General features: G+C 41.0%; 3 protein-coding genes across 3 annotated transcripts; 1 reads left to right on the top strand and 2 right to left on the bottom strand.

Annotated features, from left to right (window-relative positions):
- Positions 1-213: 213 nt before the first annotated feature.
- Positions 214-3807, top strand: sys1 (SYS1 golgi trafficking protein). Its single transcript, XM_076141124.1, has 4 exons — positions 214-606; positions 1751-1991; positions 2095-2162; positions 2282-3807. The coding sequence occupies exons 2-4, from the start codon at positions 1830-1832 to the stop codon at positions 2520-2522; spliced, it is 471 nt and encodes a 156-aa protein (XP_075997239.1). The 5' UTR covers positions 214-606; positions 1751-1829; the 3' UTR covers positions 2523-3807.
- Positions 3808-6628: 2821 nt separating this feature from the next.
- On the bottom strand, positions 6629-8651 carry LOC142991278 (neuritin-like). Its single transcript, XM_076141346.1, has 3 exons — positions 8600-8651; positions 7622-7775; positions 6629-6863 (listed from the first exon to the last, which is right to left on the bottom strand). Exons 1-3 carry the CDS (start codon positions 8649-8651, stop codon positions 6629-6631), a joined length of 441 nt encoding a protein of 146 aa, XP_075997461.1.
- A 1224-nt stretch (positions 8652-9875) lies between these two features.
- LOC142991073 (translocon-associated protein subunit alpha-like) lies at positions 9876-14260 on the bottom strand. The gene is made up of 9 exons (XM_076141059.1): positions 14106-14260; positions 12930-13039; positions 12739-12838; positions 12378-12505; positions 12127-12261; positions 11647-11723; positions 11259-11337; positions 10928-11021; positions 9876-10831 (listed from the first exon to the last, which is right to left on the bottom strand). Exons 1-9 carry the CDS (start codon positions 14173-14175, stop codon positions 10767-10769), a joined length of 858 nt encoding a protein of 285 aa, XP_075997174.1. The 5' UTR covers positions 14176-14260; the 3' UTR covers positions 9876-10766.

Below are 14260 nucleotides of genomic sequence, written 5' to 3'. Positions count from 1 at the left end.
ATTGAAACCCCGAACTGAATTGACTGACATGGAGAAAAAAGTTAATATAAGAAGCGGAAATATAAAAAAGTAGCAGTCGTAACCAGTACAACAACCCGGAAACACATTCTTGTGTATTTTGAGTCACGAACAAAATATTTTCACTCTCTATTTTAAATCGACCAGACTTATTAATGACACAACTACGTGCATACTATTGATAACAGGTTAATACTTGCTCTCTCGTTTGTTTTGAGGGTAGAAGAACATACAGGAATACAAACGTTGAACACATTGGTATTTTATTTTGAAATGACCCTGCAGCCTGTTTTCTCTCCGGGTCTGTAGCTGAGGTTATCAGGCTATTTTCACCAGGTTTTCTCAATCCCCTCCCGGTGTAATGGATGTTGTAAAGCAGTAACTTGTTGTGAAAACGCTCCCGGTAACGCGTATTTGTTTGGATCGTCTCCATGTTTTGCTCGATTGCCTGAAAGCTTCTCTCCTGCTGCTCCCCAAACTAAACATCCTTGCTAACGCTGCTAGCCAACACGGGGCAGTCTGCTTCCGTGTTGTTGTAACGTTTGAGGAAAGGAACTCCGGCTTCGTTTTACCTCCTGGACATTCCATGTAAATATCCTGGCTCTCGTTTGTATTTGTACTTAATGTTGTGTTAAAGCAGATATGTTAATGGCTCTTGTTTTTGTGTAAATGTTGGACATTGGACAGAGAGCTGCTGAGTAGTGGGAGGTAGGCCTGCAGGATGCTATAGCTTCATGCTAATGTTATTCAGTCTGCGACACACAATGGACGCCATCTGCTGCAGTCTCCATACTTAACTAACTCATCACAAAATAATATGTGATAGTACAGCTATTTCCTTCACCTTTGGTCGCTCAAATAGCGGCATTTGGTGACTCAAATAGTGGTTTGTACATAGCACGGAAAAGTCGTGATGACGTAAACTTTAAATCTGATATTCAATATGTTATAAGTTTGGGAAACGTTTAAGTCCGTTATAAAAGATTTGAAATATGAATCGTTTATGTGTTTTGACAATGAATTCGTACCACCGAATCTGTGTAACTGTGGCAACAGTTAGATGATTAACGGTTATTACTTTTCTTTAAAATTCTGAGATCTTAAGCAGATTTAAATGCTTTAAATATTTTAATTTTGATTAACTAATTACACCTTTCATGCCTCTGCTTCTATTTAATATAAATATAAAGGTATAATAGACATAACTAAATAACTAACTATCTACTTTAATGAACTATAACTAAAACAATGAGAATGGAATTGTTTTGTTCGAATTTCCCCTTTTTAGGTAACGCAACAGCCCCGTACAACTCATATCTAAAGTCTTATTATATAAAGTTGAAACTGGACAGCAATTTGTTAAGTACCAGCTTAATAACAGCTATTAAAATGTCTTTAAACAGCAGATTCCACCTTGTGCGCTTGATCGGAATCACTTTAAAATAGATGAAACTCTTTGATTTCAGTTATTTTATTCAAAGTCTACTCATTAATCAGCTAGATTGGATGTTTTTGACTTTTATGAAATACCTGAATAAGTAATCTGGTCCAGATAAATAGCAGACTTCACTGCTTGGACAGAGACACGCTGACATGTTCGAAATGAAGGTCAGTCTGCTCCGTGTCATTTCAAAAAGAAGATGAGAAACATCTATGTGGATTTCAGTAGACAAACATCATCGCTGTTTATGAATGACTTTTCTGAATTGTCCTTTTTGTTTTTCTGTTTCAGATTCTAAAGTCCTCCGTGGGTCACACTAGATGGGCTAGTTTGTAACAGGTCAACCTCAGAGCATAACTCCCAGTCTGCAATGGCCAGTCACTTCCGCAGTTACATCTGGGACCCGGTCCTCATCCTGTCTCAGATTGTGTTGATGCAGTGTATTTACTACAGCTTCCTGGGCCTGTGGTTGGCTGGGGTGAACTGTTTGGTTCAAACTGGTCATTCTCTGGACCAGATCTTTAACTATGAAGTAAGTCAGGATTCTCTCTCTCTCTGTCTTTGTAAGCTATATTTGTCAGATTCCTTTTAACACAACTGATATGTTATTTAAATTGTGACTTTGATATCCGCAGTTCCTTGGATTTGCATCAATACAGGGCAGGCTCTCAATGATGGCATTCATCTTGAATTCTCTTACCAGGTAAGACACCCAGTTGTTGTCATATCCTCTCCTTTCGTCTGTGTGTCTGACCAATGATGTAATCCTTGTGTCTACTATTCCTGTATCTGATAGCAGCTTTCCTCTCTCCTTGTCCACAGTGCTCTTGGTCTGTGGTTCTTCATCCGTCGTGGCAAACAGTGTCTGGACTTCACTGTAACTGTGCACTTCTTCCATATGATTGGCTGCTGGATCTATAACAGTCATTTTCCCACCGCTCTGTCCTGGTGGCTCGTCAACATCGCCTGCATGGCACTGATGGCTGTGATCGGAGAGTACTTGTGCATGAGGACTGAGCTCCGGGCCATTCCAGTCAATACCGGACCCAAGTCTAACCTTTGACTCTTCTCGGACACAGTACAGATCTGTGGACAGTGCACCCTCTAGGAACTCGCTCCCAAATGGATTTTCACTACTGGCAAAGGAAATGGGATGATGTTCCCTTTCCACAGCAAGTGTGTCGGATTGACAGTTGCACATTCTCCTGCTACACTAGAAGAACTGAACTATTTATTCATAATAGTCCATTAGATGTTGGACAGTAAAAATGGTTCTATCTTTTTCTTTTTTTAGTTAATTTAAATATTTTGTTTTATCTTTAAATACACTTCAGACATGGGTTTAAATAATCAAGAGTGATACATTCCCAGAATCTGAGACAGAGTGGCCACACGTGTTGGGTTACATTACTTCACCAAAGTGAAATTTCAGAGGAAATACAAACTGTTTCTGATAGACACAGTCAATGTTTGTGAAAGCTTCGATTCATCAACATCATTTGTCTGGACTCATTTTGACTGGTAGGGTCGGTAAAGCATCATGTAGCAGGATATTTTGTGATCAAAATGAGGATTTTCCTGTCGCCTCACTGCAGTATGGAGACGCCACTTTACCCCATTATTCCCGCTAGCACAGAGTGTGAAATTTAAATGGTTGGGTAACACGCTGGAGGTTGAGTGTTCACACAGGTCTATGCGATGGTTTTCTTTTCTACATTGCGTAATCACAAATGTAACAGAGAGAAGCGGCTTCACAATCCCAACACATCCTCTAATCAGCAGTCTTATTTTTAGCTTGGAAGTTTGGACATTGATGTCTCCTAATCATTGTTGTCAGGCTTGCACAGCATTCTCATTCCCATCTCTTTGTGTCATGTTGTATTATACAGCCCGGTTAGCCGTCGTGCAGATGGTCTGTCAGCCACCAGTTGTGTTCTGACAGCAGGCCGTGTTTGCGTTTGTCCAAACATCGCTGTTTACCGGGACATCATGTGCAGATTTCAACCTTTTCATGCGACGCCTGTATGAGCCGTGTTTAAACCAACAGCCTATAGGAGTATTACAGCCTTGGTTAACACCTGGCCACGCTTTTAGAACTGTGCAACTGTCAGATAATGCATTTACACCTTTGAAAATGCGGACTGTGGTGTCTGAAGTATTAGGAGTATGACTTTACGCTGCACGGGTTGGTTTTTCAAAAGTGATATTGGAACTCTGAGCCAGTGTTGTTTGTGTCTTAGCAGTGGTATCGCCTTAAGTTTCAAATGCAATGCCACCTTTGTAACACAACTGTAAATTATGAAGTGGTTTTTATGATGTATTTAATAAATACAAGAAACTCTGATGTATTCTCTTGTATCCTTCATCCTTTGGGCAAACTAGGCTCCTTCCCATATGAAGAATTGAAATGTAGGTTCATCTTCCCACTCCCTTTTTGTGCATATGCAATCTAATAATACACCACCGCTTCCTCTTGAGGAAATCAAGGGCAAAACTCAGCTTCAGGAAACTGTGTGCGGGAAAATAAATGAGATGTCAGAGAGTTTGTCTAATGAGGGATTGACGTCACACCATAAGCGTGCGTTTGCTTCTCTGAAAGCTTCCCCCACCCTGGGCCCTGATCCTTGATTCTTCTCCCACCCCTGCCTGTGTGAGAGGCATCCAGGTGGAAAGGAGCAGATGGGACAGCGCTAATGATGAGAAAAACGCTAAACCTGATCCTCATTATCAACACTTTGCTACAAGGAGAACTAAAAACCTTCTAAATCGGTTGAAAAGCATTTTCTCCACACAAACACTGTATATTTTAAACAAACATGGTGCTTTATTAGTACAAACACACATTACTTCTCAATATAATGCTTTATCCACTCTTGTAAGTAGTGTGCTTTGCTATCCGTAAACTGTAAATACCACGAGGATGTTGGAACTTATCTTTTACATTCAGAAGTTTAAATAATTATCTGTTCTTATGGTATAATGCTGAAATGAGAACGCAGTCATTAACGCATTACTTTTCATGCTTTCTTCAACAGCACACAGAGGGGAAAGATTCTGTAGGAACTGACCCGTACATATTGCTCGTGCTTTGAAGAGGTCACCACTTTACGTGTAATTCTTGGCATCAGACACACAAAGATGACATCATGCTACCACAAAATAAGTAGAAACAACTAATACAAACATGCTGGTTGGGGGTTAATGACTGTGGACGGAGGATTTATAGCGTAACTTCATGCACCGGTCAATACCACTGTACAGCAGGTACCTAACAACACACTGTGCTTATATGGCTGAAGCACTGCCACAAACCAGATGCATTAGTGATGAAAGAGGACTGAACACACCACCGCTGAATTCTGTCAGCGGGAAAGAAAACACACAACTGCTGATCAGATTGATTCTTAAATTAAAGAAAACAATACTATTTCTTATTGATCTTAATTATTGGCTTGTATTGCAAAAGCTATACTGCTGTGTCAGATAAACGTGATCATGTAATTACAATTATTTATCAAATAGTGGTTAAAAGAGACTTATATCAGACTATATCAAATCCATAGATGACATTAATGGACTAATTATCAAACGTGAGTTGACAGGTAGTTGATTATTGCTACGTTCTGTAGCACTGATGAGCTGAATTCTGTTGTTTGCCGCTTCTTCTACCAAAACATGATACAAAGAAGTGAAGCCCTACTTTGGAATATGTTTGTGTGTTTGATAATGGGGCGAAACTCTAATCAAAGTGATATTTTGATACAAATTTGACAGATTTTATGCACTGTTACAAAAATACGCGATTTGTTTTGCTTTTGTGTGTTGTCTAAATTCATTTGAATATGAAGAATATGATCAGGTGTTGAAAGTGACATCATATTTTGTATTAAATACAGCACAGCAGTATTTAGATATTAAATTGTGATTCTTTGGGGAATTTCCATTGCACATGAACGACATTTGGCTGATATAGATATCTCTATGTTAGTAAAATAGTGAGATACATTTCTATCTGCATATACCGTAGATAACTGTTATTCTAAATCGTAGTGTATTTTCAATGTATGCGTCAGTAATACTTAATAAACTGAAGTGGGACATTGATTTGTGAAAGAAGAACAGAGCACATTCACACTTCCTTTTTTTTCTTTTTCTTTTTTTCACCTACCATCAGGCCAGTAGATAGATGAGGCATAAAGGCTAAACCGTGAGGTGAGGCTGTGAGGGAGTGAGAGAACAGCTGGAGGTGAACGTGTGATGCTGAGTCACATGTCTGTATTTGGTGTCTTAATAGCAGCCATGCAATATCATCCAGAGTGGGCTGAGGTGTTGGGAACATGGGGTCAAACTTTTGATTTACAAGTAGCTTTGATTGTCATTTACACAAACATTCCTTTAATGTGGGGCTTATCTCCTATTCTACATTTGGACATTTTGACTTTGGTGCAGGCCATGCTCTCATATTCATGTTTGGTTTAGTCTTCATAGATGTAATTGTTTGTTTCCTATCTAACAGTGCATGTAGACACTGGGGTCTGTTTTTAAAAAAATTGCTCAAAAATGTTTTGCGATAAGTAGCAGCTATAAGATATTGCTGACACGATTACTAATTACATTATGATGGCTTGGCTATGTTTATAAAAATGCATTGGAGAGTCAAATCTGTGGTTTGCCATTCCAGTACAGGGGGTGGACACAATAACAGGAACACTTAATGAGTGCAATCCAGTACAAAAACGTCACGACAAGGACCATAGGAATTACCAGAGCAATTATTGCAGGGCTGCTGCTGTACAGGTGTCCATGCCAATGTGTCCACCCTGTGTAAATTGATAACCCCGAGCGAAACGCACTGCAGCCTGTGCTGAACAAACTCTGGCCACATTGTATTTGAAACCCGAGAACACACAAAGCAAGCGGCAATGTAATTTTCTCAACTGCCACATCCGTCCCTGCACATAAGGAGAGATCAAATATGATTCAGTACAGCAAATATTGATTTGCTTGCCACAGACACCCATGGCTCTGTGTTAAAATAATCCTTACTAAAACATTGTGCCAACTTTAATCCTTGGCTTTAAGTTTCAGCTGTGCTCAGGAGGACAGAACCCCAAACCCCCACACGCTCTTACCACCTCCCCACCCTCTCGTCGCCCCGCTCCTCCCCACTTATACTGTGGAACAGTAGGATCCGGTGATCATCAGCACAGTCAGCAGTGGCAGGGAAAGAGCAGCCATATGGAACTGTAGGCTGGGAGAGGAGCTGGGGCTGCACAGGTCGAACAGGCTCCCCTGGAAGCGAATCTTCTTTGAGTCCTCCCTCAGAGTCTCCCAGATGGAGCTGACTTCCTCCTGACAGTCAGACAGCGCTGTGAGGGCACATGTGTGGAAAGCCTCCCAGTGACTGAAGCAAACAAATGATGAAAATCAGATCAGAATTCATCTCAGACATGCACTGACTGCTGTGGACTCATTTGCTTGCCAATAATCTATCACTCAGATGGCCACAATGGCCTCATGCAAGTCAAACTGAGGTTTAATTACCATGGCAACAGCATCTCGGAGTGAAACAATATCAGAGATGATATCGGAAGTGATATTTTTCAGCAGGAGGCGTTATGTGTAATTCTTTGTCTTTAATATGCTGTGCTGAGGTTGGAGAGTGTGTGTGCAGTAACAATGGCAGAGATGTCTTCCGAATTTTATTACTGCTGCAGCAAAGTCATAAATTATTTAGTACAATGGCTCAGTGTCTCTACACACTCATTTCTATTTTTGCTCTCTGACTTTATAGCAAATGTTCTTATTCTCTTCAGTGTTTCATCCCAAGATCTATACTTCATGAATCTGTCTGTGTCCTGCTGTTTATGGTTTTTACCGAACAAGGCCAACGAACATGAAGATTTTATTCATTCTAACACAAACGCCCTCCATTTCTGGTGTGTTCTTGCCCTCTGAAGTTAAAAGAGAGATGCTGTTGTGTCTGGTACCAATGACATCGTGCAGACTCTTAGCTCTTTGTATCAAAAGGCTGCGCTAAATTACACAAACAGGAGTCTCCAGCTTGGATGCTCACATACTCACATACTCACTCACTCACTCACTCACTCACTCACTCACTCACTCACTCTCTCACAAAGCCCATAAAGTTGTTATTGTCACCTGCACACGGCCTCCACGCCCCTCTCACTGGTCACATTCTCCTGATAGTTGTCCATGCTCTCTCCCAGCTCCAGGACACAATCAGAAAAGTCCTTGTAAATGTTCTCGCACTTCACATCTGCTGAGTCTCCTGACACCGCCAGGCACAGGAACACTGCAAAAACAGATACAGGCGGTGTCCAATAACAGCCAATTTGCTGTGTTTCACCTTTGGTAAAGCCCTGACTTCAAGCAGACAAGTTTGGATGATAATTTGACACCGCAGGGCTTTGACTGATGCAGAGAAAATAATGATTTCAGCTGAACCACTTTATCCTGTCTGTGAAGTGTTATGTATCCAGGGCAGATTTCAATCAGTCTGGTTCCTCATCATTTCTAATTAGATTCAGTTGATGGATATTTGTGCATGTAAAAATAATAGATATAAATTCTATGCTTAATAAAAGATCACTTTTGGTATTTTCCCGTTAACCTGCTAATGAAGATATCTCCAATTTCTATAAAGAAATACCTGTAATTCATTCAGATGTTCTTAGGTGGCTGGGAAATTGTGGTCCTGACTACTACAGCCCCATTCAAAGATCGCTCTGATGATGTGTATAATACATTCAATACTTTTTAAAAGCTAAATCCTCAAACAAAGCAAAATTAGGATTAAGGAAACATTTTTTCCAGTAGTAACACTTTCATATTTGACTGTATAGCTGAAAGCCTGAGCGCATATAGAGCAGCAGACAGCCAGCGTGTTGGTCGAGGGGTGCGGGCTACAAGCTGCGGAGCGCCGGTCAGGTCTCACCATAATCACACAAAATCACCTCAACTCCAAACACGCAACAATGCAAGAAATAAACAAAACATCTAATCGCTGTATAGTAACACGTTTCTTAAAGATAACAAAGCCACATTGGAGCATTTTTTTTTCCTGTCCAAACAAAATCCCTCCGGTGATGAAGCCGAGGAGGATCGTGAGCATCTTACCCAAGGCGAACGCGAAGATTCCTCCTATGTTGGTCGACATGTAAAATCCCATATCATCCCATCTCAAGCCCGCCGGAGGACACCTGGATCCATGCAGCCGCGGGATGGAAGCGAATCGCACATCAGTGGAAGAGTAATCCGGCGAATCAAGTGGCCATTATTAATCTCTGTGTGTGTATGTGTGTGCGTGCGATCAGCGATGGAGCAGCGATAAAACACTTTGTGGGTGTGTTATCTTCCTCGATCTGGCTCTCTGCTGACGTTACCCGGCCCCCCAGCGAGCGCTGAGCTCATCGTCCCCCCTTCAGCACCGGACAGCTCCACCTCACTGACGACGAGCCGACGAGCAACACTTCGACAACGTGCAACAACCTTCTCTCACTGGAATTCACACACAGCAGCATCTCTTTGTGGGGTTTTAATCGGGCATCCCGTCTTAATCTAGAGTTCTTTAAACATAAACAGTGTGGATATTTGTAAAAGAATAGAACAATTATTATCATTTGTCTCCCTATAGATTCACGTCGTCGTGTTTGCGTGATATCCCTCAAAATTATTACTAGATTACCATGAAACTTGATGTGCAGGTTCGACACGACCCAGGGAAGAATCCATAACATCGTGGTACCGGTCGTCCTGGTGGTGGCGCTGTAGTAACTTTGTGAAGCATACATTGTAGAATCAAATGCAGCCTTACTAGATTAGCTGTAATTTTGATTAAACCTTTTCCAGAGCAGTTTTGTTTTTGATCTTCCCTACCAGTTGGTTGTAATTGGCTGACAGATTTGAGTGGGCGTGGCTCATCGTCTGCAAAGTGCTCAATCTCATGAATGAATCAGTTTATTGTAACCAAACTTTGTGGACATGTGCACTCAGTATTTATGCAAAAAAGGAAACTTAAACACTTTAATTTAACTTTTTCCTACTTTTATCATTGATTATCTGAATGAATTATGTATCTCTGATTGTTTCATAACAGTTACATGCAAGTGACTCAGAATCTTTGTTTTATGCTGTATGAAGCTTTAGTTATTGTTGAATATGTAAAACTCAACAGAAGAGGAAAATATGTTCAAATAAGTTTAGGAAATGTGCATGTCGGAATATCAGAGGTGGAACCAAGCTATTGTTTTTAAAGTCACAAGTCTCTAGCTTTGTCTTGGTAACCTCATAAAGTCTTCAGTGTCGCCTGGTGTGAAGCTTCAGACAAACCTCCACTTTCCCTCTCTGACAGCAGCATAACGACTCTGCCTAAGACTTAGAGGCCGACAATAAACATGTTCAACCTTTTATTGTTTTTGAAAAAGAAAAAAAAACGATTTCAAAGAGCGTAGAACCAGACAGACTGCATCATTTGCACCATGTTTTAAATGCTCCACTGAGCGTCTTACAAAGAAAAAGGCTGAACGAAACAGGTGCGTCGTCCTTTCCAAACCTCCAGAGATGCTATTTTCATTTTTTGTTGTAAGTGCAGCTGCCACTGCCCCACATCTCTGCACATTATAGGAAACCGAAGGCCCAGATATGCTGATGAATGTTAAAATCACACTTTCCAAAGCACTGCATATTACTGATAAGGCACAAATGGGTGTGTACATACAGTATGTGACATAAAGGAAGTCATTAAGTCGTACACTGGATTTGGATTCCGTTTCAAACATCTTTATCCTCATAATTTTGAAAAGAAAATGCTGTTAAACTTCATTAGGAAACCACATTATGACATCATGGCATTGACAGAGGCAGGGAGGATTTGTCTTCAGCTCTCAGCGACTACAACATGTCTGATGTATTTTGAAAGGTACAGATTTCAACGAGATAGTGTTCTATGTTATAAATTTCCACCCATATTGGTAAAAAAAAAAAGAAATCCCTTAACAATTTAACCAAAGTTCGGCCCCGTCAGTGTAGCAGAGCACTGACCGGAGCAGTAAGAGTCCAGCGATTGCTCTCCGGCTGAGATACAAAAAGCCTCCGTAGGTCCCGTCAGGAGTGGTGAGGGTGATAGGAGCGAGACGGATCCATACAAACATCTTAAACTCGTTGGATGGGCTGGAAATTAGATTCCAGGAATGTGGAGCTGCTGTAAATGGGAATCAGGTTACTGTGGATGGTGAGGATACGAAAGCCTGACGGACACTATGATGATGGCTGGGTACGGACTGATTTATAGATCCGCTCCGGCCGCCCTTTTGCTTCTTTTCCGTGGAGATACTTTAGGAGAGGCCTTATCTGTAGAGGAAAGATGCAGGGTCAGACATTTGCGACTCGTGTTCAGGTTTCAGGTAGTGGAAAACCTTGCAAATATGCTGAAAAAAAAGAACTTACTCATGACATTGAGGGTTTCCTGAGGAATCCAGCTGATATCCACGTCGTTTATCCCTGCAGTGCCCTTCTCAATTTTGACAGCCAGTCTCCTCTTCTGCAAACAATAACACACATGTCATTTTCAATCAGCTCTTTCCATGAACCTGCTTCAGTTTAAAAGGCAGCGGCTGGATGACATCACTCCTGTTTACATCACCGCTACATTTGCGTACAGAATTACCCTTTTTACTTCATGACATTTGCTTTGGCGAAACAAAACGTTCCCTGTTCTCCTCCTCGCTTCACATTTAATCTACAGATATTTTATTAGGTCGAATACAACAAGACGTACCGTCCTCGTCTCCAGGAGCTGGTACACCGCAAAGACCATCAGGCTCACCAGCCCAGCCAGGAAGATGTACAAAAACATCCTGCAGACAAACATTAGTTAATATTCATATAGAACTCTATAATCAGTTAGATATAAATCACTTGAGTTCACAGGTATGTTTGTGCTCTAAGACTGAGACTTCTTAAGATGAAGAACTCTTTCCCCTGCTCGTCTTAGGTTTTGAACACTAATTTGCATCATCTTGCCTATAGATTTACATGAAATTTACAATGAATGGACAGTTAGGATGGACAGTTAGCTCAGATTGGGTGTGTTCATCCCATCGTACTAATCAGTAACAGCCTTATCTCCATGTACAGATACACACAAAGCCCACAGAGGTCCTTACGTCTCTCCGTCCAGCCCCTCTTCTCGCTCGATGATGGTGACAGTCTGGTTGTAAATAGCCGTCTGGAACACGTTGCCCTAAAGAGACACAACCTGTGAGTGCATATCTTCACTGAGTCTTTAGAAACGTTTGACCAACAGACTGGGGAGCGACTGGGTGCACATGCAGTAGACACACTTTTACTGACACACACTTTTTAGCCATAACAATCAAACGGCAAACGACAGTACATCATTCTTCAGAAAGGTCACTAAGCAAACACCACGTTAAAGAGAAAACATGATGAAGATCTACCGTTCAGTGGCTTTATACATGTTGAAACAAAAAGCTTTCTTCTCAAATATCTAGTTTGGTAATTGAACTTGATTGGACCACATTGCTATTTGCTCACTCCACCAGTTTTCTTGAATATCCCATCAAAAACATGAACTTTCCCCACTTTTAAACCATCAACACAAAGTTTTCTTTCACTTTTCTCACCTCACTGTCTTGATAGTTGAGGAGGATAACGAGGCCGAAGGGCCGACCAGCCATGGGCTGAGCTGGGATGAAGGAGTACTCGAAGGACGCCTGTTTCTCCGGCTGCACTACAGTGTTCAGGGGCAAAGCTGTGAACTGCCAAAACAAGCACATCGTTAAATAGACTCACAGTCATACTGGGAATACGAGTACTGAGCTCTTAAATCATGATATGGATTGTTACAAAAGGTTGAGTTTCAGAACCGACTTACATTCTGAATGTAGAACTGGAAGTCTTGCGGGTAGCGGAAAGAAGCCTCCAGTGACTGAACGGCGAAATCCTGAACCCCTTTGTTGGTGAAGCCAACCAAGAACCTGACGATTTCATTGGCAGGAAACTCTGGAGAGATGACAAGAGACAAGTTTGAAACATATTATGATTACAACAAATAATTTAAACAACAGAAGTAGAGCACAAGCCCTGAAATGTATGAGCTAAGTTTTCAGGTTTGAGCTTTAATATTCCATCAAATTGTTTCTCTACGCATTCCTGTCTGGTCTCAACACGTTGCTGACAGAGTAAACACCGTGCGAAGAGTGAATAAATGAACACCGATGAGGAAGCAGACCAACCTTCTCCTGTGGTGAAGAGGATGGTGGTATCGACATCAGGGTGAGAGAGGACAGACTTGTCCGCATTTTCAGAGTCTTCATCCGCATCACCGTCATTTTCCTGAGGGTAAACACAAAAGTAGCACTCTCAATATGCTGTTTGATGGCACACGTGATAGTCATTCCAACATTGTTAGATCGATTATACACACCGTGACTTGAACCTGATCTTCCTCGACGACCACATCATCTTCGTCTTCCTCATCTATTGCAGTGTCTGGGTCAGTGTCCTCTGCAGAATCTGTCTCTGCAGAAACTTGGCCTGAATGGATGAACAGAGAGATATTAGCATGTGAGAGGCGTTCAGGTGAGAAGTTGATGGCATTAATTAATAACAAATCTGATAACTATAGAAATATTTAAGTAAGTTTAAGGAAAAATACTATTTAATAGATACAGATATGCCTGCTTTCCACATTTTCACATTATTGTAAGAAAGACAAATAGGACTTTTCATTAGATACAAACAGCAAAGCTTTAGATTTGAGCTTTAGTAACTTCAACTGAGAATGTGCCAATATATTTGCCATAATAAGTCATGATTACTAGAAAATAATGATCAGTCATTGAATTAATTAGCCCACCACTTGCAGCAAAAACATTAAAAAGGTCAATTTGATTTATTTAACAGTAGATTAAGTTGCAATATCTCACCAAACATCAGTCTAAAATGCGACTATATATCGACTATAATTTAAACGTATGTTACTTGTTACCTATAACACGTGTTATAAACAGCTTTACTCCTGTGCATAACCATTCAGATGCAGTTTGCATGAATGGATGAATTAGGATTTCCACACAGTTTGTTATTTATGAACCTTCTTTCTCGCCTTGAGTCATAGCAATTATATTTTTAAAGACAAAGAGCTGCGTAGATCCAAACACTTCTGCTTTATCTGTGATGACGTGTCCCAGCTGCTTAGCCGTTAGCACAGCGAGTGAGCGTAGTATCGATCTTTACACACACACATACCGCTTCTAAAACTCACATAATGATCAAAGCTCTACTTAAATCTGGATGATTGGAGCTTAAAGGAGAATTCCACAAACCCTTTATTTAAACAACTAACAGGAGCTATGAGTCGACGTCGCCTTTCTTTCGGTTCAAAGTAAATGCGAAACAGCTTTCCTGTTGTTGCGTATATTTGTGTATATAAATGTTCAGGCGGTGTGTGTTCTACTGCAGTAGGGAAGAAAAACAGTGTGTGAGATTGCTTCACTGTGCCACGTCAATGTTACGGCTGTCTAATAACCTTTTAAGACCAAACCGAGACGGTAAATTAAACCGCCTGATTCAGACACACAATGAAACAAAACAGACTTACCGATGGATATTAAACCACATGGGAAGGCCAGCAGGAAAACCAGCAGGAGTTTGGATCCGAAATTAAACATTTTGGCAGAGTTCAGCTTCGAGTTTGTAACACATCAGCGTTCAGGATCGGAGAGGACAGTAGCGAGGCGGGGGCGGGGTGAAACG

Source organism: Genypterus blacodes, unplaced genomic scaffold (assembly GCF_046128005.1).
Source record: "Genypterus blacodes isolate CSIRO-AG114 ecotype Tasmania unplaced genomic scaffold, CSIRO-AGI_Gbla_v1 ptg000017l_1, whole genome shotgun sequence".
Classification (NCBI taxonomy): Eukaryota; Metazoa; Chordata; class Actinopteri; order Ophidiiformes; family Ophidiidae; genus Genypterus; species Genypterus blacodes.
Note: the sequence above shows the minus strand (reverse complement) of the source record. Positions and strands in the feature narration are given on the sequence as shown.

Bases quoted from the DNA above. Each gene is read 5' to 3' on its own strand.
- sys1 (XM_076141124.1), top strand. From the start codon at position 1,830: ATGGCCAGTCACTTCCGCAGTTACATCTGGGACCCGGTCCTCATCCTG. The intron at 1,992-2,094 runs GTAAGTCAGGAT...TGATATCCGCAG, and splicing joins ACCAGATCTTTAACTATGAA to TTCCTTGGATTTGCATCAAT. The intron at 2,163-2,281 runs GTAAGACACCCA...CCTTGTCCACAG, and splicing joins ATCTTGAATTCTCTTACCAG to TGCTCTTGGTCTGTGGTTCT.
- LOC142991278 (XM_076141346.1), bottom strand. From the start codon at position 8,651: ATGGGATTTTACATGTCGACCAACATAGGAGGAATCTTCGCGTTCGCC. The intron at 7,776-8,599 runs GTAAGATGCTCA...CTGTTTTTGCAG, and splicing joins AATCTTCGCGTTCGCCTTGG to TGTTCCTGTGCCTGGCGGTG. The intron at 6,864-7,621 runs GTGACAATAACA...TGTTTGCTTCAG, and splicing joins GGCGTGGAGGCCGTGTGCAG to TCACTGGGAGGCTTTCCACA.
- LOC142991073 (XM_076141059.1), bottom strand. From the start codon at position 14,175: ATGTTTAATTTCGGATCCAAACTCCTGCTGGTTTTCCTGCTGGCCTTC. The intron at 12,262-12,377 runs GTAAGTCGGTTC...TTGTTTTGGCAG, and splicing joins TCCAGTTCTACATTCAGAAT to TTCACAGCTTTGCCCCTGAA. The intron at 11,022-11,258 runs GTACGTCTTGTT...TATTGTTTGCAG, and splicing joins AGCTCCTGGAGACGAGGACG to AAGAGGAGACTGGCTGTCAA.